Source organism: Ambystoma mexicanum, chromosome 4p, assembly GCF_040938575.1.
Source record: "Ambystoma mexicanum isolate Mex_15411 chromosome 4p, UKY_AmexF1_1, whole genome shotgun sequence".
Lineage (NCBI taxonomy): Eukaryota > Metazoa > Chordata > Amphibia > Caudata > Ambystomatidae > Ambystoma > Ambystoma mexicanum.
In genome coordinates, this window is record NC_090927.1 from 1,273,605,687 (window position 1) to 1,273,632,176 (window position 26,490).

At 43.6% G+C, this 26,490-nt stretch overlaps 1 protein-coding gene across 3 annotated transcripts in view; it reads right to left on the minus strand.

Annotated features, from left to right (window-relative positions):
- Positions 1–23,557, minus strand: part of SMOC2 (SPARC related modular calcium binding 2) — an 884,027-nt gene extending 860,470 nt beyond the window's left edge. For 2 of the 3 annotated variants that reach the window (XM_069606960.1, XM_069606962.1), the window contains exon 1: positions 22,889–23,110. In XM_069606960.1, the coding sequence (XP_069463061.1) occupies positions 22,889–22,978 (90 nt within the window). In that variant the 5' untranslated portion in view covers positions 22,979–23,110. Of the gene's footprint in view, positions 1–22,888 lie in introns of all 3 variants that reach the window. The other variant, XM_069606961.1, reaches the window with a different exon arrangement.
- Between the last annotated feature and the right edge of the window lie 2,933 nt (positions 23,558–26,490).

Here is a 26,490-nt window from a genome sequence, read left to right on the forward strand (position 1 = left end):
AATCAGGCGTTAAGGGTTAACGACGGCGTTAACCCTTAACGCCTGAGTTGTAATGAGGCCCAATGAGTGTAAGTGCTCGGAAAGAAGCCATGGAGCTCACTCCGTGCAAACACCCCCTCCAATTAAGGACTTTTAATAACTTAGAAATAAAGAAGCAATGCCTTAATGATTAAGGTTAACTTACAACATAGAGTGTGTTTTACTGTAAACATCGGGAGTGGAGAAAGTATTTCTGTCAATCTTTATAGCATCTTCTTACTGATCTACAATCACAAAATAAAGAAAACCTATGCCAGATTTTATCTCAAAATAGAGGTCACCACCAAAACTGCTTAACACCATTACTGAGAAAAACATGCAACCACATTAGCATTTAATGAAGAGGAAGTCAAACACATTTTAGGACTAATTAAAGATATAGAAACTACTACACCTACTGTGACTAACCCTGAATGTATCAACTAGGAAGACTTATAAGTAGGGACATTTCACAGAAATTACATGCCACCACCCTAGCACAATTCTATGAAGCCCAGAGAATACCCAGAGCACTCAGAGTATACCTGAGACCAACACTCTGTAAGGACATCCCGGAGTTCATAAAACGGTGGGCACAGACTCTTAATAAGTGTTCATTGGATCTTATCTTGTGAACAATAGAAGAACTATCTAAATCTGTGACCAATCTTGGGGAAGTGATTAAAGAACTATCAGACCAACTGATGGTTCTAAAAAGCAGAGAGGAATTACAGACCATCTTGACTGATATCAATTCATCTGTTGAAGGGTATAAAAAGGACAATGAAAAGTCCAAAGTATGCAAATTCAGTGAGGAGACAAACTGGACTACTCACAGGATATTGTGTAGTCTTGGCAAGAGTATTACCATAATAACAGACCAACTCCCAACATCACACCACAATCTAAACTGCCTAGACAAGTGGGAAGTGACATTAGCAGTGATACAGCAGCGAATGGAGACCATACAAGACAGGGGAACACTACCTTGGAAAAAGAACAGACGAAGCAACAAGAAACCTCAAGTTAGGCTGGGGAGAGCGTGAGTGCAAAGAGTGTAAGTAGAAGGCAATGCATGGAGATAAATTGGAGGGTCTAGACAAGGATGGGTCCAAACTCAAGAAGAATGCATATGAATAGGGACCAATTTTACATCTTGAAGCAGGGTGTACAGAGATCTGCACAATATTCAGAGGCTCTATAGGGTAGGAATAGTAATGTGCAATTACATTTTGAGAGAAGAAAAGAAGTTAGGGGGTACAATCAGGTGGCTGCAGCAGTAATCAAGCATGTTGAGGATCAGGGTACCAACGAGTGCTTTAGTAGAGGAAAGGTGAGAGGAGAACAGATGTTACAGTTGGCCAGGAAGGTAAGTGATGCAACCATAGAAGTAATGGCGATAAAGTGTTTACATATCACGGTTCTTGTCAATGAGAACGGTTAGACTTGAGCCTTGAGGAATGGGATAAGTGGTTAGAGGGGGTGTTATAGTAGAGGAGAGAATGGTTTTGGCTTTAGTGGTTTAATGAAAGATCCCTTCAGTTTTAGAGACGTTGAGCATTTGGCAACACAGCGATATCCAGAGATCAATAGCTGTATGACAGCTAATATTGGGTGAGGGCAGGTTAGGGGTCACTGGGAGCAAGCGGGAAAATATCATCAGCAAATTGATTGTATAAGATGAAAAAATAGATGCTATGCTAAGAGAGGAAGGTTAGAGTGTGTGGAGGAAGGAACCAAGTACAGACTTTTGTTGGACCCCTACAAGGAGGTGGGTGGCAAATTACATCTCGGTTTTCCTAGAAAAGCAGAAGGAGCAGACAGCCAGAACAATGCCCCGAAAGTCAATATGTGAGGGAGTCTAAAGGATGGAGGATAGAGTGACGGAGGAGGAAGAGAAAAGGTGACAGGTGGCAGCGATGAGCCACAGGGAGATAGTTAGAGACATGCATGGGAATTGCCTGGGAATTGCCTTTATGGAAAGCCTGCCACATAACCCAGGTGGAGAGGATCACTGAATCAGTGAGCTTCAAAGGAGTTGGTAATGTAGTTGAAGAGTATGCACTTAAGAACTTATGAACAGTGGGAAAATGAAGAAACTGGTCGATAGTTGGCTGGGCTTTTGTGGTCAGCAGTGGGATTCTTCAAAATGGGTATGATGCGGGTCACTTTAAACAGGCTCTGTAGATATCAGGGGAAAGTGAAAGATTGAAAAGAGGGGGCAGGTAGGAGATGGTAAGGGGCATCCGTTCCTTGACTGTTTGCGGTGCAAAAGGGCCATTTGGAGCACAGGATGAGTTGGCAGCCCAGAAGATAGGTGGCAGCTCAACTGAGATGGTGGGTGGGAATCTTATAGTGAGGAAAGTGTGAGTAGGCTTAAGAACTGTATGCAAGGGGGAGCAGGAAAATAATTCTGACACAGCCCTTCCATTGGTCTTTTGTCAAGTGAAACCTTCAACAAGTTTATGGTGCTGAGAATCAGCAAATGGTAACAGGACACTGCCATCACCAAATCATCGAAGCCGCTGATTCCACCACTAATATGCCACGTGAGAATCCAGAATAACATAGTAACATGTCAAGGGTTTTGACCCATGTTGAATTATTAGACGGGGTAGATGTGGGGATGAGCTGTCACCGCCCATCATTCTATCCCAGAACAAAACTAAATCAATAGACTGGGTGGATGTGGGGATGAGCTGTCGCCGCCCATCATTCCATCCCAGAACCAGGAAAACCGCCCGGTTGTGCGCACACCAAAATGGTTGTCTAACCTGCCACCCACCAGTGCCAGCATGATGGACCGGAAGCGCCAGGGGTGAAAGGTGGTGTCAAAGGAAAAATAATAGTGCCTTAAAATCACCCTTGTTTTCCTGAATGCAAGTTCAAAGTGCCTATTTCGAACATTGCAGGATATTCAAAAATCTTACTGAACACCAGCAGACATCTGGCAGAATGAAGTGTTGTGTCCATACAAAATCTGGGAAGACGAAGAGCCCAAAACAATGTTTATAACAAAACTGGCGTAGCTGTGGATGTCAGCAGCTTAATTGAAATTGGATTTAAAACCACTAAAATCGAAATGTTTAAATTAAATGAGTGACCTACTTTTGAGTGTCACATAGTTTGCAACTGTTAAATGTCATGGTTTTGAACTTAGAATCAGCATTCTAGCTGCATGTGTAAAAATTGTAAGTTTGATTTAAACTGGGAACAAACAGGACATTTAACTCAAGCTTGGCTTAAGGAAATTGAATTCTGCCTGACAACTACCCCCGACAGGAGCTGAACTGGCTCAACAACTCTTCCCAGGCCTGGCTGCCCCCACCAAAAGGAGATCACACCTCTCTGATTGAATTAAGGTAGGGGTACCTGCAGACTGCAGGAAATTGAACAAAGCCCTGTCCTGGACTCAGGCAATTGTTAAATTAGGGGGGTCGTAAAATGGCTTCCTCTTGGAAGGAAATGGGAGGGGGAGTGCCTCTGCTAGCAAGCTCAGCTTGGGGGAAGTGGACAAACCAGAAACTCCACCATGTGCTTGGGGGAAACCACCCCCTTTGGGCCAGAGCATAATATTTAAAAAAGATGGATAATTCATAGTACGGACTTGTCAGAATTATATAAGTAATATCATTATTCTTGTGATTTTTCTGTGCACGTTTTAAGAGGTGTTAGGACCCTGTGGTGTATTCTGGGGGGTTGCTAGCGGAAAATAGGGTCTTACTCCAAATGTCTGCATGTTAAAAATCTGACACTTCATCAATTAATGTCCATACTCCTTGCTCACATTTGTGTAATTTTTGGTAAATGTCCGATATTGGTTATCCTACCAAAAAGCGCAAAATGTTGTCATTTCTGAATCCCAGCTCGCAGGAACATGGGGCTTGAACAGAGACCTGTCTTAATTCATCTGTAATATGTACATGTAATGTCAACCACTTGTGTATCTGGGAAATATGTATTTGAATCAAATATAGAATTGTGGGCAAATTGACCAGGGGAGGATCCTCTGACCCATAAACAGACCTCATCATGATGACAATCCATTTCCTTCCCCCAATCATGGGAGAGGGGAGAATTGGGCCAATAACAAGTAGAGAGGGGCAGGCTCAGTTATGCCACGCACACACCCACTTTCTAAACACATAAAAGCAGACAGTGCAGGACAAGTAGGGACATTCACTTTCCACTTTCTTGCGCGACGCTTTGCCGGGAGACTTCAGACTTCACATCCAGAGATCCAGACTTCAAATCCATCAATCTCCAGAGACCAGAAATTAACTCCAGAATTTGTAGCAGGCAGAGAGGCCTGAATCCACAAGCTGAATCCTCTTCAGCAGGCCTCAAAACCAACCAAACTATTCAACAGCCGGGCGAGCTGTTTGAATTTTTTGCCAAGAACTTTTGCAAGAACCTGTAGCAGTATCCAGAAAGCAGTGCTGTATCCGTAACCAGAGAGAACCACAAACCAGACCGTTGTGAGCAGAACCGGTGCTTGACAGACCCAGAGAGCAGAGCTGACCCAGATAGCCGGGATTTCAGAACCACCCGCCGGAAGTCCCGTCCAACCTGACCAGACCTTGACGGCTTATTTCAAAAATATAGTGTGAGTACTCACTGCACCAAAACCAATCTCTTAGTTTAAAATAAACTAATCCTAACTATTTTAACCTATTTAGAACTACCTCATAGGAATCGTGTGTGTCATTCTGTCCTTTTTAAAGCTGAAAACTGTCACCTGTCATTTTGAACTTTTAAATTTCAAATCCGAAAAACTACCTTCACAAAATCGTCCGTATCTCGGGAACCGTTTGTGCTAGGAGCTAAATTAGATTCTAGGCTTTCCAACGAACCTAGAACTGACTTGCTATTCCTTATAGGGCCTCCGTAATTACGCTCGACGCACGCGATTAAATTTGCCACGATTTGACATTTTGCACAATTTCAGCCACGTGTAAAAATCAGCAGCTCCTTGCTTTCCTTTGCTAAAAGTCGTTTTAACCCGCTAGTTACTCATAGAGCATTGCTAAAGTGAGCCTGAACTAATATAAACTAGATATCACCCACCCTGGACCTCTAGAGGGAATTAAAAGCATGTTTAGCACATTTCTCACTTCATTGTCATCACATTCAAAGCATTTTGGGCCTGTGTTTCAAACTTCTACCTGTTTTCTTCTAAGCTTGCTGGGGGGGAACTGAATTTCGTATTGCATTTGATTGCATTCCTGAGAACTGTGTGTTTTTTTTCCATCTCCTTATATTGCATAAAGGGGGGGAGTGAATTGTTAAGGAAAAGTGATTACATTGTCTTTTGTTGAAGCCATATCAAGTTATTTTCTGTACTGCATTTCATTCATCATTGCGTTTCCTTGAACCATATAAAGCATTCTTTCCCACTGTATTCTTCTGTTCCTATTCATAAGTAACCAAGAACTGTGCTACAGTAGGATTACCTCTTGCTGATTACTGCTCATATTCACAAGTGTACTATCCATTATCAATTTATTTATAGAAGTGTGATATATATATATATTGTTTAATTTTTCAAATAAACCTTTTAAATTTGCAAAACAAATCTACTTCTTGGCTCAGTGGGGTCAGGGGGATTCTAAGAGAGGGGTGTTATACAAGGGTTCATCATCCAGATTATAACTTGCCATAAAAATATATAAATAAGGGCTTCCCTTGGGCATCCCAGACAAGGCACTGACTTAGTGGGATTGCTTGATTGGAGTCACTTAAAAACAGTAACTCAAGAGGTACCTTTTTTTAATTGTCTTTTCTACCAACTGTTTGTTAGGAGGATAAAGAGTTTAGAGGGTTTTTTTAATACACGTTCAGATCCATGAGCCTTATGAGAAAAGCTGAAAGGCAAAGCAAAAAAGAAGAAAACCATATACACATGTATATTGATAAAACTAGAAAATAGCACTGTTTCGATAAATCTGAGCACCAAATGTAAAGATAGCCCCCTACTCATAATATAAATGTGTTCTCAAAGTGCACATAAATGCATGAATTGCATCGTTTGAGCGGAGGTCAGTATTCTGAAGAGTCTCAAGTTCATTGTGCAATATAATGTGCTTTTTTAATAAAGGGTCTGCTTCTAGAAACTCTCACTGCCCAAAACCTACTTCTAACTAACAATAATGCATACTAACCCTTTATCCTGGCTAGGCACAATTAAGTCCTTAAGAATAGAGGTGAGGCTAACCATCATTGCACGTGAAGCCCTCCAAAGGCTTAATGCTTTGCAATTTTCCTTTCAGCTTGTTTTAACATTGTTATCTTCCGACAGCAGCACTGCACCCCCAAACCCCCTTGCTCCTTAGCAGGGGCAGTTTTTCCATGTTTATACTAGCTGTTTCGCTCCGACTCTCCAAGCAGAAAGCAGAAAAGACCCTACCACCTGGGTGATGGCTTTATCGAGATTTCCAAAAAAGAAAGGTCATTGCTGTTTTCACATTGCGCATTTCCTCCACTTCCTGATGAGTGACCAGTCACAGTGAACACAGTGTAGCATATAAGGGCACATTAAAAGAACATGTTGCACATTTTCTGTGAGAGAATACTCTAGTATTCTCGCCTGTGTTAAGAAAATATCTTTAAGGCAAAATGAAACACCAAAACAGAATGTTAGTTTACAACTCAGAGAGACAGGCTTATTCCGCTGCAGCATGCCCAGCATAGTTTACAAATGACAATCTGAGTCTCCTCTCTCTCCCCCCCCCCCCATTGACAAGAGACACAACTTTATACATTTACAATTCATATAGTATTAGAACAGGCCATTGACTCAGAACTCAAATTGAACTCCTACCGTGGTTTCACTGCTCCTAGGTTAATATAACACACTGGGCCTGCTTCGAGAGCACATGTCAACAGCTGGATCCTAAAAAGGACATTCTATGTTTTTGCAGGCTAAGGGATTCTTTAAAAATAATGTTTTCACAGTTATCTGTTAAGGGAACCTGTGTTAAAAAGCCTACAAGTTTCATAAATATTGCAAACAGTTCATTCTTTTTCAAACTGCTTTTCAATATCTCATCTCTCTGACATTTCCATTGTTTCAGAATAGCAGCTAGATAGAGCTTATCGCTTCTCACCAAAGCAAAATGTCTTCCTTCTTGGGGTCTACCAGGATCCTAAAACAGCGAGGTTGATGGCCAGCTAGATTGAACCGATCCTGCCATGGGATCTTCATACTTGAAATCAATTCTGCCATTAGATTTGAATGCATCTCCTCACCCCATCTCTTTTAGGGGTCTTAAAAAAACATAATAAGTGAGTGTCATAGCTCTGCCAGACATGAGTATCTCAGCCATATCCAACAAGTATATATCAGATGTCAAGGCTCTCATGTGTGTAGGAGACTTCAATTTTTGCAAATATTCCTTGTCAGCTTTGTCAACTGAGTTGTCTTTCTCAAAAAATGCACTTCTTACTGCATATCTGGCAGGGCTAGTTCTGGCACTGGCTTGTAATGAGGCCGATCCGATGCCCATTATCAATCCCATTTTAGGGAAGCTCTTTGGTAGTAACTTTTTCCAAAAGGAATTTACATGTATCCCAGTTATATCTACTTATTTGTCTAAGTCCCACATCTCTCATCAATTTGATATTTGGCTCTAGTACCATTATGTGACCACTTGGTGTGAGATTGTGTTTTTTGTTTATGTTTTTTTTTAGTTATTGCCTATAGGAAAGTTTAACCTTCCGAATGGATGATGATAAATGCAATTTGCAGTGCAATCCTGCTGAAATTATTGTGCCTAGTTAGGGGAATTCTGAAACTTGTTCCAGTAGTTCAACACACACTTTGGCTTGAATGATTCCTCCATCATGATCTCCAGATGCTTCATATCCAGACTTGCTTTAGTAAACTTAACCCAAACCTTTGATCTCGTAGATCAAACGTTTAACAAAAAGCAACAAACAGAGAGACATATTGTTCGCAAAAATATAACCGTGCACAACATGCTGGAGAATAAAGATCTGGTCAGTGGTGAATAATCCTGCTATAAAAACCTTTTCAACTGGATTCTTAATTGAGCTTTCTTTCATCCAAGATTTCATTATAGTTAAGATTATTTTATTTTATTTTAGTAAAAGTTTTAATGTTTATGCAAAGAAATACAAAATGTGCCACAGTCTTGGTCAGTGTTGTGGTGTAGTTGCTTTTAAATAAAACAGGTTATATCTTATAATTTCTTTAACAAAAAAGTAGGAATTATGTTTTCTCTCATAAACAAAAATCTTTCTTCTTCAAGTTTTGTAGATGCAAGATATGGCTTATCTGCTTTGCTACTTTAAATATTGCTATGAAAATGAATGGCCCTATAACCACTTTTGTGCCTTCCTTTTGCTTTTTATTTCCACAGCTGTTCTCAACCATTCAGTTACACTTAAACTTGTCATGATTGTACCATATGGAGTGTTAATAAATCTATTGGAGTTGTTTTTTCCAATACCATTTTAGTGCATTCTAACTTTCTTTTATGGGTTGAATTGAATTGATATTTTATTTCTATCACGCTCATACACAAGTGTTTCAGAGCATGACAAGGCAAGGGAGGGGAACAGGGGAGACAAAACAACAATCTTACTAGGTTGTGTGTTACGTGTTTCTTCAAGCAATGGGAGATAATATCATTCTTTTGATTATATTCATTGCAATAGGTTATTTATTGTTCTTCACTTTATATATGTATTTGTGTTCATATTATGTATATATAGGGTTTTTGTCTAGCACCAGACCTGCAGAAGCATAAGCTATTTACAGTGCTGAAGGACAGAAACAAATATTTCATTCTGGGCATGCACTACGTGTCGTTCTACAATTTTTTGTTGTTATTTTCCTACAAATTTTGTCATTTGATATTTAGACCAAATATTATCTAAATGCCACCGAGTTCTACTGTTGGCAGAGTAAGAAAACATATCTATACTGTTTGCACCATTGTAGGCCAGTAGGAACCCTCATCATGTTGGCTTCACCCTTGATCCCTGCAAGAAATGCCATTGCACAGTAAGAAAGGGCTCTTATGTTATTATACTGGCCTACATTTTTTCAGATGGTGCAACCTTTGGGGACATGTTTGAAACATTTGCAGACTGGAATTACTGGCGAGTATAACCATGTAAGAACACCCATAATGGTGTTAACCTTGATGCCATTGAGAACAGGAAAGAATTACAAGGACAGGATATACACCTGTCCAGATTAGGTGCACAAATGAAGGCCCGTATTGCCATGTAAGAATACTCCTCATGTTGTCCTAGTCCATAAAAGCCAGTATCACACCCCATGCTACAGTAAGAAAATGTGTCCTTGCTTGCTTCACAAACACCCTCCTCCCCCATATGTAAGAACACTCATCATGTTGTATTTGTCCTTAATTACACTAGTAAATGCCATGCCATAGTAAGAAAGCCTGTCCAGACTGGATGCAAAAACATAAGCCGGTATAGCCACATAAGAACACTCATCATGTTGGACTTTCCCTTAACACCAGGAAAAGATGCCATGCCACAGTAAGAAGGGTTGCCCAGAGCAATGCCAAAGGTTATGATTAATTCAAAATTTGCCAGCCATCCCCTCTTTTGGTTTGCTTTGTCACCCCAAGTCAGACGGGTCAGCCCAGATGTGGGTCCGGTGCCATCTGGGCCTAGAGACCCAAGCTACTCCTCTCTGATGAGGACCAACAAGGCTGCAACATGTTTGGGGATGCTGGTGGTCTCGTGCAGAAGGGATGTGACTAAGCAGTTCGGGCTGGACTACCCCTTTTGGGGTAGCACCAAGCCTGATTTGCATATGGTCTTTCCCCTTTTGTAATGGCTTGGCAGGCAAAGAACGATGTCTGGAGGGTTGCCAGACTCCCTCTGTCCACGCAGACAGGAACCAGGAAGTAGGGAGAGTTTCCTGGTTCAGAGTGGAGCTGGAGCACCTCAATCTCCCTGCCAAAATGCCCCTAAGTGTTCAGTGAGGCACAGCAGTGACCCCCCCCTATACATTTTTAGGGTGATAGTTCACCAGGCTGCATTCGCAATGGGCCAGGCAAGGCTGGGTAGGCAAAATGCCCCAACCTTACATGGCTTATTAGGCATGACCGCTGGGGAACTGAAATGTAAATGCAAACCACATTTCTCTGCATTTGGTGGGTCCACCATGATGAGTGGGAGTTGGCACCCGGTTGCCCATTACGGACGAGCCTTCACTCTGTAATGGGCACATATTTCAGTCTTGGTTTTGAAGACTCACATAGTAAGCACTTGCAGGCAGCCATTAACTGCAGACACATGTTAAGTGTGAACCCCCTTCAGCCTGGTCAAAATGTACTATGAAATAAAATGCAGAATACAAAAGTATGTTAACTTCAAAGTAATGGGAAAGCCACTGTTCCATGGTTGCGGTCTTGCGGCTTGGGTATGACGCTTTTTTCAGTGGTGACCCTTTGTCAGATTTGCTTTTCCGTTGACTGGTGCAGTAATGACTATTTGTTTGCTCTTGGAATAAAGTTTAATTTATCAAAGTAGTGGTCTTGACAAATATATTTAGAGTGTCTAGTATTCATGTTGTATTCATGTTGTATCCATGTTTATTTATCGTTTCATATTTCATTTTGTTGTTTGTTTTTTGCGCCAAAAGCCGCAACAGTAAATTAAAATATTCAAGAAGGAATAGGGTCCACAACCTTACTTCATAGACAAAGGGACAATGCCAGACACACCAGGCGACTGTGAGCCTTTAAGCAGTCAATCCTCCCTCAAGGTGTTCTACATTCCCTACACATCAGGAACTCGAAAGGAGTGTATAATGTTGCTAATGTTTTCCAAATGTGTTGCAAATATAGGCTCAATTGGGGGTCTTAGGCGATTCGGATAAATACAGCCTCTTCAATGGTAACCACTTTAACAAAGGCCGTTTTCAGTGGCACCTGCTTGCAATTGTTATTACGCAGCAAAGAGAACAGCACTGTATTTCTGTATTTGTAAACACAGTTTTAAAATATACCTACTAAATTATGATTTGCATTCCTTGGGCATTTACTCCCACAGAAAACTCACTGTTAGTAGGCAATAGAGCACTTCACCTGGGGTCCAAATCAAGAGCAATCTCAGTGGCACACAAACAATGGGCACTCATCAACGCTTCAGGATTCACAGCTGGCCTCTCCTTCGGCTTTCACTATTCCCCACCCACCTAATATTGCAGAACCTAGAACTGCGATGTTGTCAAAATGGCAGAAGACATGCTATATAAGACTCAGTTACACTACATTGGACCTGATTTACAGAGCTCTTTTCAATGGGATTGGGCCATTGAAATACGTGTTTGTTTATCAGGCCCATTGCATTCAAGTGCTGCCTCCCATGATTAAGGGGCCATCTGCCCGAACTCTAAGCCCCTCCCTCGGCTGCCCCTCCAGCACCATTCTTCACTCGAGACATACAGACACTCACAGACAAAACGCCAACTTGATTTACACGACATTGCAGTAAAATTGAGGCGGCAAAGGAAATAAACAGAGGAGCAAAATGTTATGACACATACACCAAACTACTGCAGAGGGGAAGTCCGGATGATTTATTAACGAGCTTCTTGTAACTCACAGAGTGAACTTTTTTTCACTGTAATGTGGAATGTGTCTAAATAGTCATGGAAAAAATACTCCCCATGGCCAACCAAACCAAAAGAAAAAGACAACAGCCCCATATTTTACAGTGACTGTTTGTATCTGGGCGCAGCGCTGTGCCTGTCTCGAGTCGGCACCAACTTATATTGACACCGGTGTTTGACGGTGTGTCTCTCAAGAGCCGATTCCATATACCGGGGGTGCATGACACACACTTGTGGTCCATCAAGAGGGTCATCTACGCGCCCTGCAAAGCCACTGCCGGATTCTCGTGACTGAACAGTAGATGGTGCATGTTTCTATTGTTCGAGTTGCTGCTTCGAAAAGGTATGATAATATCATTCCAACTATCTGCGTCGACGCTGTCAACCGCCACTACCCTAGTGATTTTTAACAGCAGTGTTGTCTCCGAATTAGAATAAAGATGGAAGGCCTTCTTTATACATAACAAAAGCACACTAGCAGCAGGATTAATTTACTAAAGGAATTAGGCAATGCATCACAGACACTGAAGCAGAGAGGAAGTTTCTTTAAAAAAGGTATAATGCACTATTTAAAACAGATTGCTTCACCTCATCGTCACTGTCCCATGTAAGGGTGCGCTCGTTCTGGCACCTTCTGTTCACAGGCTGGTTGCTTTTCTTTCACTGTGACTTAACCACCCACCCCACCCCCACTTTCTATCCCATTATTTGATAATCTGCGGATTGCGTTTTATTCTCATTCACACTCACTTTCTGATTCTCGCCCTCTTTGCTTCTCGTTCATTTGCTTGTGTGTCTCATGTTTCTCTATCTCTCGTCTCACTCTCTCTTTTCCTACATCCTCTCTCTTGCACCTTCTTTTTTCTCGATAAGGCACTCCACCTTTATCCACCACTCTCCACACATCTGATTCACTTTTTTCTCACTCTCCCCGTACTTCCCTTCCCTCCCCCTTTCTATTGCAATCCAACTGGTCTTCTTTTTTCTCATTCCTCTCTCTCGCTCTCTCTCTCTCTCTGTCTCACTCTTCCCTTCCCTATGGCTCTCATTCTCCTTGCTGTACTCCATCTCCTTACTCTATATCTCTATGTCTCCCTCTCTCTCTCTCTCTCTTTCTCATTCTCACACATACTCCTCCATCTGCAAGTCTCAACCTAACCCTAAAATAGCTTTCTCTTATGCGGAACTACTGAACCTTTACAAGTGGCTACAGGGGGTGTAATTTCACCAAAATGCCAGGGGTAGCGGAAGTGGCATCACATGACCCTTGTCCTCTGATGACATCCCAGGAAGTGATGTCATTTGACCCCACCCTGAAGTCACATCAGAGGAAGCGATGGAACAGGGCCTTTCACCCCTTGACAAAACAGGAAGTGGCATCACATAGCATTGTTCATAAGTACACTAAGAAAAATATGATTATGATATCACTATAATGTGATATACATTTCATACAAGAATGGATCACCATATGTAACGTTAATATCAGTGTGTATAGGCCCATATTATCAAATTACTGTGAATGCAAGTCGACATCCAATACCAAATGATAACTATGTTTTATTATATAGCACTTACCCTTGAGCACTTTATGTAGAACAAATATACATACAATATCACCCAACTTGTGTCGGTACTCATTTATCGACCTCAGAAGGATGAAAGGCAGAGTTGAGGTGTTTAGGAAGCGATTAAATCAGTGACTCACCCTTGAAGTGTGCCTGAAATAAACCTTTATTGAGTCCAGCGATTGTATAGAATTCCAGGCAGACACATACGTTGTTATTCATATTCTTTCTTATTTGGGTCACTGATCAAAGTGTTAGAATTGTGGAACCCCATGTTTTTTAAGAGACCTGAACAAGAAAGCCAGTCAGTCCAGAAACAAAGAGCAACATGGCGCTGCTCAAAGTCCAGGAGCTTACATTTAAAAAAAAAAGAAAAAAACATTTTCTTTTAGAGTTAGCAAGGTAGAACACAAGGTAGCAAGGGAGACCTCAGGAGTCGCAGCTGTGACCCCCAAATGACATCCCTGAGAGGCTGCATTATCACGGGTCCACTTGAAATGTGAATTCTTTAAAGTTGAGTGACACTCTCCAAAGCAGAAAACTGAAAAATAATATGTTGAGTTCAACCTATACATTCTTTAGATGTGTTGATATTCTTTCTGTAAAATGTGCTCTAAAATGCAAAATGTCCACCTGGGAAGCAGGTGGGCTTGGTTACTTTCTCATAGTTACAGGGGAGGGGGAGGGGCTTGGGTAGTTTTTGACCTTGTACTGAAAATGAAAAGTAGGCACCCATACCCCTGCATGTAATGTTAAAGGTCCATGAAGCGGAGTGGACAAGGAAGGAATGAAAGTGAGGCAAACTTGCATTTACTCTTCCAATTTCCACTCTGTCTCATAGAAAAGTAAACACCACCTGCATTTACGCTTTGCAGGTGGCATTTGTGAGGGTCATTTTATAAAACATTGATCACCAACGTTAGAGCTTACATATTGTGGAGTCCCCTATGTGCATTTGTAAGGGTCCACGAGGCAGAGTGCACAACAAAGTGTAAAAGTTAGGTAAACTTGCTTTTACTCTTCCATTATGTAGTACATCTTGTGTAAAAGGAAGTGCCACCTCAAGATGTGCTTTTCAGCTTTTCAGGCATTGCCTACTAATGGAATGCACCTGGTCTTGACCAAATGCAAAACCAAGGTGGATTCAGTAGGAATCTATTTGTGAAAAATCTCATTCATCCTAAAAATGGAACACACTGGTGAGACGGAGGGCCAACGCAGAGCGGAGGTCTTACCTGAGCTCTGTTCCCCTCCTCCACATTATCACTGCTCCAAAATGGTGCAGAGACTTAAATCAATCTGTAAAAGCATTATGCTTTCCTTTTACATCCTGATGTATCACTCACTCTGCCGCATTTGAAATTAGGGTGTACTTATGGAATCCACCTGATCTTGACCAGGTGCAAAACTGAGACAGATTCCACAGGAATCCATTTGTTGTATGCCATCGTACACATCTCATGCAGGCGTAAAATGAAACACACTAACGATACTGACAAGCAATGCATTGCAGAGATTTTATCCCCACTTCATACCCTTATTCAGCTTCTTCACTGCTCAAAAGTGGGGTGGAGAGGTAAAGCAATGCATGTAATTATCACACCTAGCGTGATTTACCACTCCGCCCCATTTAAAAAAAAGTCACAGAGTAGAGAACACTTTCACTGGCTGATCACTTCTGTTAATGTGCAGAACGTCCCTTTGCTTTGCAAGCCTAAAGTGCATTACAGCTGAGCAGAATTTCACTTCCAGAGACCTGCATTCTCGATGTTTATGTTATGTACTGCAAGTTATGGGGTTGGTGATGCCCTATGAAGAAAAAAGATGCGTGGGCCCCTAATTTACATATGCTTTGAAATTATAGGGAGGGACATCATGCTTTGAAACCTGAGAGCATCATCGAAAGTTAATTTACATGAAGTTGCTATGAGCAAATCAAAAGATAAATAACTTTGTGATATGTCATATCTGAATACCAGCTTGTAATGTTGATGGATTAATACTATTGTCTATCAAATCAAAACAATGAGGTTTTTTAATAGAAAACATTGTGAACAGAACCATTTGTAAGACCCACAACTTTGACAGATAAGACACATGGGCCAAAAAAACAAGTTTGGAGGTAGCCATGCCTGTAACACAGGCAGGCTACCTCCAAACCTGCAAAAAAATCCGGCACCCGTTATTGGGCAATTACCGGGGTATTCTGGCCCTGCCGGATCCGGTAATTGCCCTTTCGCAGGTGCTGGAATGGGGATGCCTGTAGCACCAGCACCAATCGTTACGGTGCCTGTGATACAGGCATGCTGTGCTCGCGAGTGCCTTTCATTCCGCCAGGTCAGACCTGGCAGTATGAAAGGCACCCTCGAGCACAATTCAGAGTTTTCTGGTCTGGATACAACGGTAACGGCAAGCTTACCGGTACCGTTGTATCCGCACTGGGGAAAACTCGTAATAAGGCCATTGAGATACAATGATTCCTCTGTGATCATGCACTTTGGTTTGAATGTGAAGCAACAATGTAAGTACAGTCTGCAATGTCTTGGCTACATACATTCTCAGATCAATCTGCAACAAGTATGCATTCATGTTTGTCTACTGGGAGATAAAATGACACTATATTAAAACTGTGACTTGAAAAGTACACTAATCACATAATAAACCAGCCTAACAAAAATATGACTCGTATAGAAAGACGTTAAAAATCGACAGTATGATTCTTGTGTTGATTTCACCATCCTACATTGAAGCCCATGAGTACCAGGACGAAAAGCAATGTGGACCAGAACATGGTCCTTTAGGTTACACAACTCTTATTTCAAGATGTAGAGAAACATACCAAAAACAATATGTGACCTGGTCACCTGATTGTTGTCGTTATTCAAGACGACAGGGATGACAGGAAACGTGCTATTATAGATAATGTCAAGGGAATATAAAGTTCCAAAAAAGCAAAGCCTTTTTTGTGACTATCAAACAGTTGATGTCAATGAAATACACAGTTTAAAATAGAGGGTTGTGTTGTGACTCTGTTTCACTGTCTTTACTAAAGGAACATAATGGGTAGCTAAACAAAGTTGTGATGGACTTCCAGATGTAAAAGTTCCCATCACATTTGCATTATGATGAAATATGCACGATTGTTATGGTGCATTGTCACAGATCAGGGTCTCTATAATTAACCATTGCTCAATTGCTGTTGTCCAGCACGATCAAAGAGCCTCTCATTTAAATGAGCCACTGATAACAAAGATGTATTTAAAAGGATTTTGTAAGGCAGCAATGCCAGGAGCCGTGTAACGTGCTGGGTAAGTATGTGTATCACCAGTGTCCTTCAAATAAATACTATGGCAGAAATGTAGGCTGCATGGAGATCAGGAGTGTGAGGCGCTGTACCGCCGCACAGCCCATCCATGTCTGGCACTGATCCAGTTGTTGTGTTAAGTGATATTTGCAAAGTGCAATGTTCCTCATTTAGATGACTTTTCAGCCCTGATGGCTGTCACAAAGGTGAGGGGGTAGTCACCATTGTAGATGCCCTGCGACCCAAAGACACTAAATCATACACTTGATGTAATGGGCCACATGTAATTGAACACAAACGTTATAATATGCATGTCATATGTTGTGTTATGTTACTCTGCTTTTACACTGCACCAAATCACCACCGTAGTAGTTTCAGAGTACCTGCTCCTTGTCTGTAAGATATATATGCTGCACGCTACGGGCTTGATTTACAAAGCATTTTCCAATGGGATTGTGCCATTGTAGATGCTGCCCTATGAGTAATATCTCCCTACTCCCAAAGGGGCCCATGCTATATGTTAGATGTGCGCTACCCTGGAGCTGCTTTTAGTTCCTTCTCATCAAATCGTTATGGTGATTACTGCATTGGGTTTCACTTCATGATACACTCCACAATATAGGCCACAAAACGCTGTCTCTTCCTAATGTCTGGTCCTGTACAATCATGGTCCCAAAAGAAACTAATCACACTCGCTGCCCCCACCAACAGAGAACCCTCACTTGCCACCCGAATGTTCATGTGTGCGGCCTAAAGAAATCAAATCACATCAAATGAAAAACGCACTTCATTTGGCAGTTAAGTCATAAAGGTTGCAGCAATGCAAAGAACAGAAACATAACACCCACACATTAATTCCATAAACATAACACCCACACATTAATTCCAGATGATCTAACAACAATGGCACATACAAATAAAAACCAGACATTTTCAGGGCAGGTATACAAGATACAAAGAAATGGCTTTGTTCCTCCCCAATATTTGACAAATAATTATCTTAAATCAGGAGCAAACTGGGTCGATCTTGGGGTTGTGGGGGGTCTAAAATTGAGGGTTTAAATTCCTAAAAACAGAATAAAACTTTTGAATGGCCATTCAAAACTTTGGGCAGTAATTGGGACATCTCTAGAAGGGAACTTTCAAGTTCTCACTTTGTGCTTCCGAGGCAGAGGGCATATGCATTACTTGGTTTGGCCGTCTTATTTAGGCTAAGAGTTAGTTCATCATGGGAGCGAGATTTATTTTTGAATGCCCTTTCCCTACTCAACAATTCCCGCTGGATGTATTTGGTGAATTAGTGCACAGTGTTCAAATCATCTGTTCGTTTATGGTAGGTCAGGGTCTCATCCGTCCATTGAATGCCCGCATCCCTGAATATTGAGAATAGATACTTGGATTTAAAGATCCTTATATCCTGCGCAAAATAGCAAGACGTGGAGAATAGATTCCCCCTGAGCTCCGCAGATCAGGCGCTCTGGGCCCCTGAATCCTGCCAGTTACTCGTAAAGCTGGCCGTCCTCAGGGTATTAATCTGAAAGTCAATATAGAGGATGCGTATAAAGCATGGCCTAATGATGTCCAGCCTTGACTTTGCGTGCTTCCGCCATGAGAGGGATCTCGAACCTTCCAGAGTCAAGACATGGGATATAACTTCTCAATATTCTACCAAACTTGGAGTGGTTCAGATTCTTCTTATCCAAAAGAATACAGGTTTGAAGCTAAAGGTGCGTTCTATGGGGCAAAGATCGCTTTCCATGAGCAAGCTAGCATCTGTGGTGCCCTTCAGCTGCACGGGTAGCGATGATAAATGTGTTTGCGACTATTGCTAGCTCTTGAACTTTCATATGGCCCCATATTCCTGCTCCATAGAGGGAGGAGGAAAGGGCTTGAAGTCTGTATATCTTTAGTGCTGGAATAATTGCAGCCCCCATGGCTTGAGAAGAATCTCCTTATCCCACTGTTGTATTTTTCCAGTCTCACGAGTGGCGTTTGGGACGGGGTGGGCCCAGAGGACATTCTCAGAGAATCCAGTGCCTAAATAGTTGGTCCCATTGAAGAAGAAATGGAAAGATGCCATAGATTGTTTATGGGCAGCATTCCCAGCCTAGACAACATTCCCTCCATGGCTGCCAAGTGCCTACCAGCCTCCAACCTATGTGTGATACTCTAAGCCAGTCCATATTAACAAGGTGAAAACCAACTAGAATATACAGAATGAATAGGCTGGATGAACTTCTGTAAGGAATTTGACCATCTGCACGGTGGGTGTGCGCTCAACTGTGTATTGTTTATATTTTATATGAAATAGAATGATGGTAGATCAACCTCTGGAAAATGTGTCGGGCTAATCTGCACACATTTTCCTATGCTCACTGCATGACATACACATGGACCTGTGTACTCTGGGTGGACACAGCCGACAGGTGCCGTCTTCCCTGTCATATTTAGTTGATCTCTGACATGATGTATCTCAGAAGGGGAGGGCAAAAACCTTTCTCCTGCCATGGCCAGCCTAATTAACTATCAAAGGCACCATGGATCTGGCCTGTCAGTTTGTTTACCCTCTGCAGATGGTGGCAGCAATTAACATAACTAACATACCAACAGAGTATACTTCAAACAGGTCCACATGGGGCCTACTGCTAAATATTAACAAAAGACAGGAAACCCCCCCAACAACCTTTGATATGCACAGTGTCAACCTGAAGCCAGCTCCTGCCTCCCAGTATCAAGTGCACTGACCTGCCATGTCTGGGACTATGTATTTACAGTAGGCAAGCCCTGCAGGGGGACCACATTCAGAAGGTACAAGTATGTGGATTAATGGAGACAGAAAGTCTATTCTCACTCCAACTTCAAGGGAGACCTGTCGCTTTTATCAGGAACCACAGAGAGCTCCATTAACTAGAGAGACTCTTTGATACACAGCAGACAGGAAGAGGGGTGGGATTTAGTATTACATGTTTTCACCACTTTACCTTTTCTGTTACAAAGCACTTTGGTTGTGACCTCAAGCATAAAGGAGATTGTTGGTGGGGACCCAGGATTGGTTTATTAAGGTAGGCTTAGCCTACACCAATCACTGCGGCCCATTTGGCTTTAAAAGTGAATTGAGCCCCTCTTTTGCCAGATCATCTGAAGACTTTGCAAGGAGTAACAAGAAGAACTAATTTGAACCCTGGCTGAAGGTACAGTCTGCCTTACAGCTTCGGCCAGTGAGGCCAGGATTTCCTAAGAGGGAAGCAAGATCCCTCCCCTAAACATCTTCCAGGGAACAGAGGGTGATACTGATTCCAGAGGACCCTCTAGCAGCTCCAGTACCGGTACCCAGCCAGCACACAGCTTGCCATGCTAGGCTCTGCAAGCAGGCTTCCTAGGTGGGAAGTGCCAGAGAGTCTCTGAACCAAACCAAGGACGAGGCCGTTGTCTGTAACACTCTCCTCAGCTTTGGGCCCTCTGGCTTAAAGGACGACACAAGCCCAGTGAAGAAGCTAGGAGGAGTGCATTGACAAGCATCAACCAGCGTCCGCCTTTAAGGACATTTTCGAGCTAGTCAAGCCCCTCAAGCTGCAACTGAGTGCACCACTGACTGTTGTTATGCCACAGTCACTTGCGCTGCCGAAGACGCCTCGACCAGTGCTTCAGACCCACCAAGCAGCACTGAGACAACGATTCCTGGCCCCCAGCAATGTAGGCCAGCCTGCAGCCGTTCGTCCAGCTTCGTTTGCCAAACTGCCTGCTGCCTGATACCCGCTGCTCCCATCATGAACTCTGTCGCAGAAACTGAAAAGCACCCTGAAACCGACTCTACACTGTCGAGCACCAAGAACTTCTACAAGCACAGGGTACATTGTGGTTCTGTCCCCCTGGTCCTTCTCCGAAGGCCCCTAGTGGCATTTTTTAGACCTATTGTGATGTATTACTTTACCGACTAACCTCCTGTCAGTATCCAGAGTGCATCCCCTTTCCTTCTTGAAACTGTCTGTCCTCTGCATTCCTTTACAGGGTGAGTTGTATTTTGTAGTGTGCTCGAACTGTCTATCGTAATAATATTAAAGTAGAGGTTTTTTTTATACAACCTTGACTGGACAGTCCCTTTTATCATTGGGTAATAATTGTATTTTTGCTGTGTTGCAACTAACCAATGATCCACAACCTTGTGGACATAAGCCTGCTGCTTCGTCCACGTTACCAAAGTTGGACAAGGAGGTTTATAATTTGCTTGTGTTTCCCATCTGTTCGGATCCCTTCTGGTGTGCTAGAGGTGTGGGGCTGATTGATGGTTTAGAAACCGATATTCATCTCTGGACCACTGGTGTCCCGGAAGTTGATTCGTCATAACTTCCCCAGAAGTGACTAGTGAATTCTTACACCTCATAGAGCCAAAAGTTCTGTAAACCACAGATATGTGTGTGCCACTTTGGAAACAGCACTTCTGCATTGCATGCAAGCCTGGGCTCTTCCCTGGTTGGCCCTTCTTTCCATGCCCCCACTCCCTACAAACATGCATCATAAAAGAAACAAGTTTAACATTACCTCTGCCCTGCAACGCCAAAAGTGACACTACACGTAGCCGAATACCAAAAAAGATACATGCATTCCAGGAGCACCTAATCATTCACACATGACAAGCACAACTAGCAAGATCTTGACTGGATTTCTATTGGTTAGCAAGTGTCCCGTTCTCCCCATCCCAAGGCTGCACTCAACCGGTTGAAGTACCCTTCAAGTAATAACTGGTGGTTAATCGTTCTGCAGTCCCTTTATTCTGGCTGCCAGTGTTAGTAATAGCTGACACCGCCCTCATTCCACGGCATTCTACCTAAAGTCTGGTGGCAGAGTCGGACTGTCCCGCATGCGATTTCATGGTGCATCCTGCGAGCAGGAAACCTGCAAGCCGCTGCCTCAGCATTCCACCAGTCGTAAATCATATCCAACCCGAAGGTTTCACTTTTCAAAACAGATGCACGCGCTGCCCGGAAGGGCTGCATGAATCCAGGCGTTCTGAGCCACCGGCCTCCCCCTGCCCTGGACCTCCCAGCGAACAAGGGACTTTCACGGTGGAAAACTTTGACATCTTCCTACGCTCGACTGTAGTGTCCTAACAGGGAAAGACATTAGGCAGAACGTTTTTCTTGTCACTTAGATTCCGTTCTCTCGAGTCTGATGAGGGCAGCACTTGGTAGTTGGCTAAGGCGCTGGCGGCCCATTCAACTTTGCCATCACACATCACATTATACCCCTGGGTGGGGGGGGGGGGCTGCTTGTATTCAGCGACCCCCGGACGGAGAACCCGATCCTGAAACCACCCGGCCGCCCTGGCCGCCTAGATGCCAAACAAGAGCCCGGTCTCTGTGAAGCTGCTACAGCTATAGTGTGGCGATGGCTCGTGTGAGCGGAACGTAGGGGCTGGGGCGGCTCTATTGCTAACATCAGGCGGCGATACCCCATCCCCATTCACCCCCGCTGCTGGCAGCCCTCTTCGAGTCTGATGAAGTCAAGGCTTATCAGGTTGGTGACGAAAAACGCAGTGTATTTTCTTTAAGAGCGTGATCCGTGTAGCTTCGTGGAAGCGTCTTCGGGCTGTCCAGGTGCCATTTAAACTACAATACATGTCAAGACGAAAGACTTTCAGAAACGGTAGCTCTGTCCAGGGTGATCAGGATAAAACTCACCACATACATCTAAGCGCATACCGTGGAGGACAAGAGATGAGTCGCCATTGGGTAAACACGCAGCTGCCAACTCAGATGGTACAAAAGTCATGTCCACAGACATTAAGATGAAAACATATCAGGACCTGTCATGCTCGTCCAAACACCCTGCCCCCCATTACTTATGTGCACTATTAGACGCCATGAGTAAACCATGCGTACATTCCCAACGAGCGAGCTGTAACCAAAGAGGTCTAGCTGTCCCCTATACCTCTAAACAAAACCCAACACGGAGAGAGACTTTCAGACCATTAAACACGTGTGGGAAAAAATGTAAAATGTAACTCAGCTGTCACTTCTCATGACAGGCATGTCAAGGCATGCTGCACGCATTCTCTGTCCTCAGCCACCCACCCTCACAAGAACTTTGGAGGTTGCCCTGACTTTTAAAGATGAGTATGTGTCAAGAGGAAATCTCGAGCGCTGTAACACGAGCTTCCCTGCTGCCCGGCCCGGCCTGCCAGCATGCAGCTGAAATGCCAGAGCAGCGACAAGCAGGGCTGGGGGAATGCCCTGGAGCGCCCAGAATTCCAGCCACCACTGGCCATTGCATGGAAGGGGGCGCTAGGGGCTTAGAAGGCAGCTTGCCCTGCAGGCAACACTACAGACCCGCGTGAAAGCACCCCCCCCATCCGTCCCCGCACTCACACACGCATCTTACCGTGATAGCCGAGAGTTTCTGTGCTTTCCACGCTGGCATCAGGGAGAGAGTCAGCAGCAGCAAAAGGGACATCTTCGGCAGGGGAGACATCCCGCTACTGAGCCTGTGGTCACCTGTCCCACCCAACGCGAACCTGGAGCTTCCACGGGTTTAGCAGTGTCCTCCGGGGGTCCTCTCTCTGTTCGCTGCCTTCCCAAATTGGAGACGCAGTCCTGCGCTCAGCTCGCGAGTGCCTTGCACACTTCTTGGGTACAAATGATTCCCTTATGAAGTCAGGCTAAGACCGGTGCCTGTCCGGGCTCCTTTACCAGTTAACGATGCCCTGGGCACTGCCAGTAGCCTCCGGCCGGCGGTTCCCCGTGCAGGATCCTCGGGGGTCGTTTCTCTGCCCTGCGCACCGTTCTGACAGGTCCCTGGCTCTGGGGCTGCAGCACTGCAATGGGACACCTCGGAGTCCTCTCACTCTTCCCTTGATCTCCCCTCCCTTCTGCCTTATCAGATGTTGGTGCAGCTGCTGTCTATCCCTTCCTTCCCCACCTCTGGATGTCTGTCACCTGGGGGCGGCGGTGGGGATGGGAGCCTCGGAAGCCCGATGCCAGCTCTTGACTGTGCACCCGGCACGAGCAGGCGGGAGGGAGATGCTGCACTCTGCGCGTCCAACCAGAATTTGAGGGCTGCAGAGTGTGATCCGGGGGAGGCTGAAGAAGTGATGTGTGGACTCACACAGACATCCTTTTTACGCTTTCTTTTTTTTCAGTCTTGAACGCCCTTTCTCTCCAATCACGGCCCCTCCTCCGCCCCCCACCCCACGCGATTTTCAGTTCAGCCCCTCACCCTCCCTCCGCTCCCAAGAGCTGCGGATCCACGGATGATTGATTGATTAACCCTCTGACACCAGCTTAACTCGGGAGAAAGGAGCAGCAGAAAGGAAGACCAGCATCACGGCGAGTGTCCGGCTTCTTAAAAATGCCACAGATAAGAAGGTCAAGACATCTTGGAGGACGCGTCTTTCTTTTATGCTAACGCACAGCATCCTTTTGGAAACTGCGGATGCCGGTCTGCTTGGGCACAGCCATTTGTTCTGCAACGAGCACGCTTTTATTTTAAAAACTTCGAAAACCTTGATTATAGATGTTTTTCAACAAATGCACATAAATCGCGCAGGCTGTGGATTTTGTTGCAGGAATCACTTTGATTTCACCCCTCACAAGCAATCTGGCCTCCCCTGCAATCTTTTCTCCGGATTAAGCACTTGGATTGGACCCTACAAGCACCATTTCTCAGACTAATGTGAACTAGTATATAACATCACTTCTAAATATGTATATTCAGTGAAAACACGTTGTTAAAAGGACCTATGGTTAAGTTGCCCTAAAAAAAGCCTATCAAATTCAGTGCAAAAACGTTGTTAAAGGGACATTATAGTTACTTTTCACTAATAACAATCTATTCATATTATGGTTACAAGTAAAACCGAAAACCCCCAGAAATTTGCGAGTTATGGTAAGCTAAGCAACCACAACTCGCGCCAGCACTCTGCACTGCAAGGACTAACACCCATGACATCAAAGATGACATCCCAAATGTCATTGATGACATCACTGATGACATTACATGTCTGCTCCGTTTTGTTTTCTTTACTAACATATCTAGACCAGGTGTTTTTTTCACTGACAGTCAGGAACTAAAAATTCAAAAGGTACTATATTTGTAGATCTTACCCTTCTCATATGCTCTTATACTACTTTCCTTAGAGTCCAGTCACATCATATGATACATATGCATAGGGGAAGAAGCAGCCTTGACACCTAGCAATCATTTGTGTGCATGCATGAAGATACTCAGTTATGTTATGAACAGTTTCTGGTAGTACTGCTGCGTTCTTGCTTACTTTACTTTCCCTGTATTTGCTCATATTTGTATGTGTTGTTCTTACACTACTTTCCTTAGGGTCCAGTCATATCATATGGTACAATACACAGGGGAAGAAGTAGGGTTAAAACACAGCAATCATTTCTGTGCATGAAGATAATCAGTTATGTTATGAACACTTTCTAGAAGTACTGCTGCGTTCTTGCTTATTTTACTTTCCCTGTATATGCTCATATTTATATGTGTTGTGCTCTCTTTATGTTTTGTCTGTAGTAGTACAATTATGTAGTAAGTGGGGCTTCATTAGCAACTTATTACATGTTTCACAGCACACAAAACTCTACTACGAAAGCATTTATCAATTTACTATCCAACATGGCAAGAGTATGAATATTGCACCTCTATGGTGTATGCTGCACACAATGCCTATGTTTCTACATGAGTTGGTTCCTATACTGGAAAGAATTCCGTAATACAATGGTGTTTACAGCAATGCATTGCTTAATGAAGTACGTAGCTCAAGATATTTCTCCCAATGACCCCTGACAGTTTTGTGCCAACATTATACTAAGAATCCCTTCTACAGACTTTTCATGCAAACTAAATGCACATGTGATGTCATCAGTGATGTCATCAATGACATTTGTGATGTCATCTTTGATGTCATGGGTGTTAGTCCTTGCAGTGGACAGTGGTGGGGCGAGTTATGGTTGTGTAACGGTTTTAGAACACGACACACTCCAGCCAGGGACTCTTTCCACTGACAATGAATGCGGTGCACAATAAAAACGCTTTTTCTTTATTTATCCTCAGATTCCACTTTGAGAAGGCACCCAACCCATCTCACACCCACCTTAACAAACACCCAGTGTCGCGATGGACTGTTAACCAGGCCAGTGTTTAACAATGACATATTTATACAGTTTTAGAACTCAAAGAAAATTAAGCAAATCTAAATTAGGACCGCAGCCACCACTACTGTGGCTATACAATGCAACACTCCTACTACACAATGAATTCAAATTCCTAACATCATCTACATAAACCATTCATAGAAATCAGAAGCAAAATCACTATTCAAAATGACAGATGGGCTGCGGAGTCCACACTTACCCCAAGATGGGTCTGTTGCCCTTGTACCTAGGGCTGATGTAATTGGCAGAGATAAGGGGCACATTTGTGGGGTATCCTACCTAACTAGCACCTGCTTGTGATTGATCAGATGGTCTCCTTTGCCTCTGAATTGGTTGGTTTTGGGAAGGTGTATTTTTAGGGCTCCCCCATTTCTAGGTCCAAAATGGGGGCAACATTCACCTCTGCCACCTTGCCAGCACTGGGGGTGTTAATTGGTTTGGGGGTTTTGGTTACATTTTTGTACTCTACGGGTTTTTGGACCTCATAGATCCAGGTAGCTTGCTCCATTACCCAGTCCAGGGTCCTGTCATGAAAATCCCTTACCAACTGGATTATGATGTACTTTGGGAGTGCATGAAAATAGGTATTTATAAATTCCCTACTATTCGTGTGCACTGGCCTAGTAGTTTGTGCAAATGCCCGTTTTAGTTCCGGAACAAATTCTCTTGGGGCCTGATCCTCTCCATACTGCATATTGTAGGCCACCTTGCAGGCCTCCTGGGGGTTTCTGTGCGTGGAGAAGTGCTTCAAGATGGCCGCCTTGTAGGTGGACCACCTTGAAAGGTTCTGGTCTTCCAGCCCAGTAAAGAAGCTGG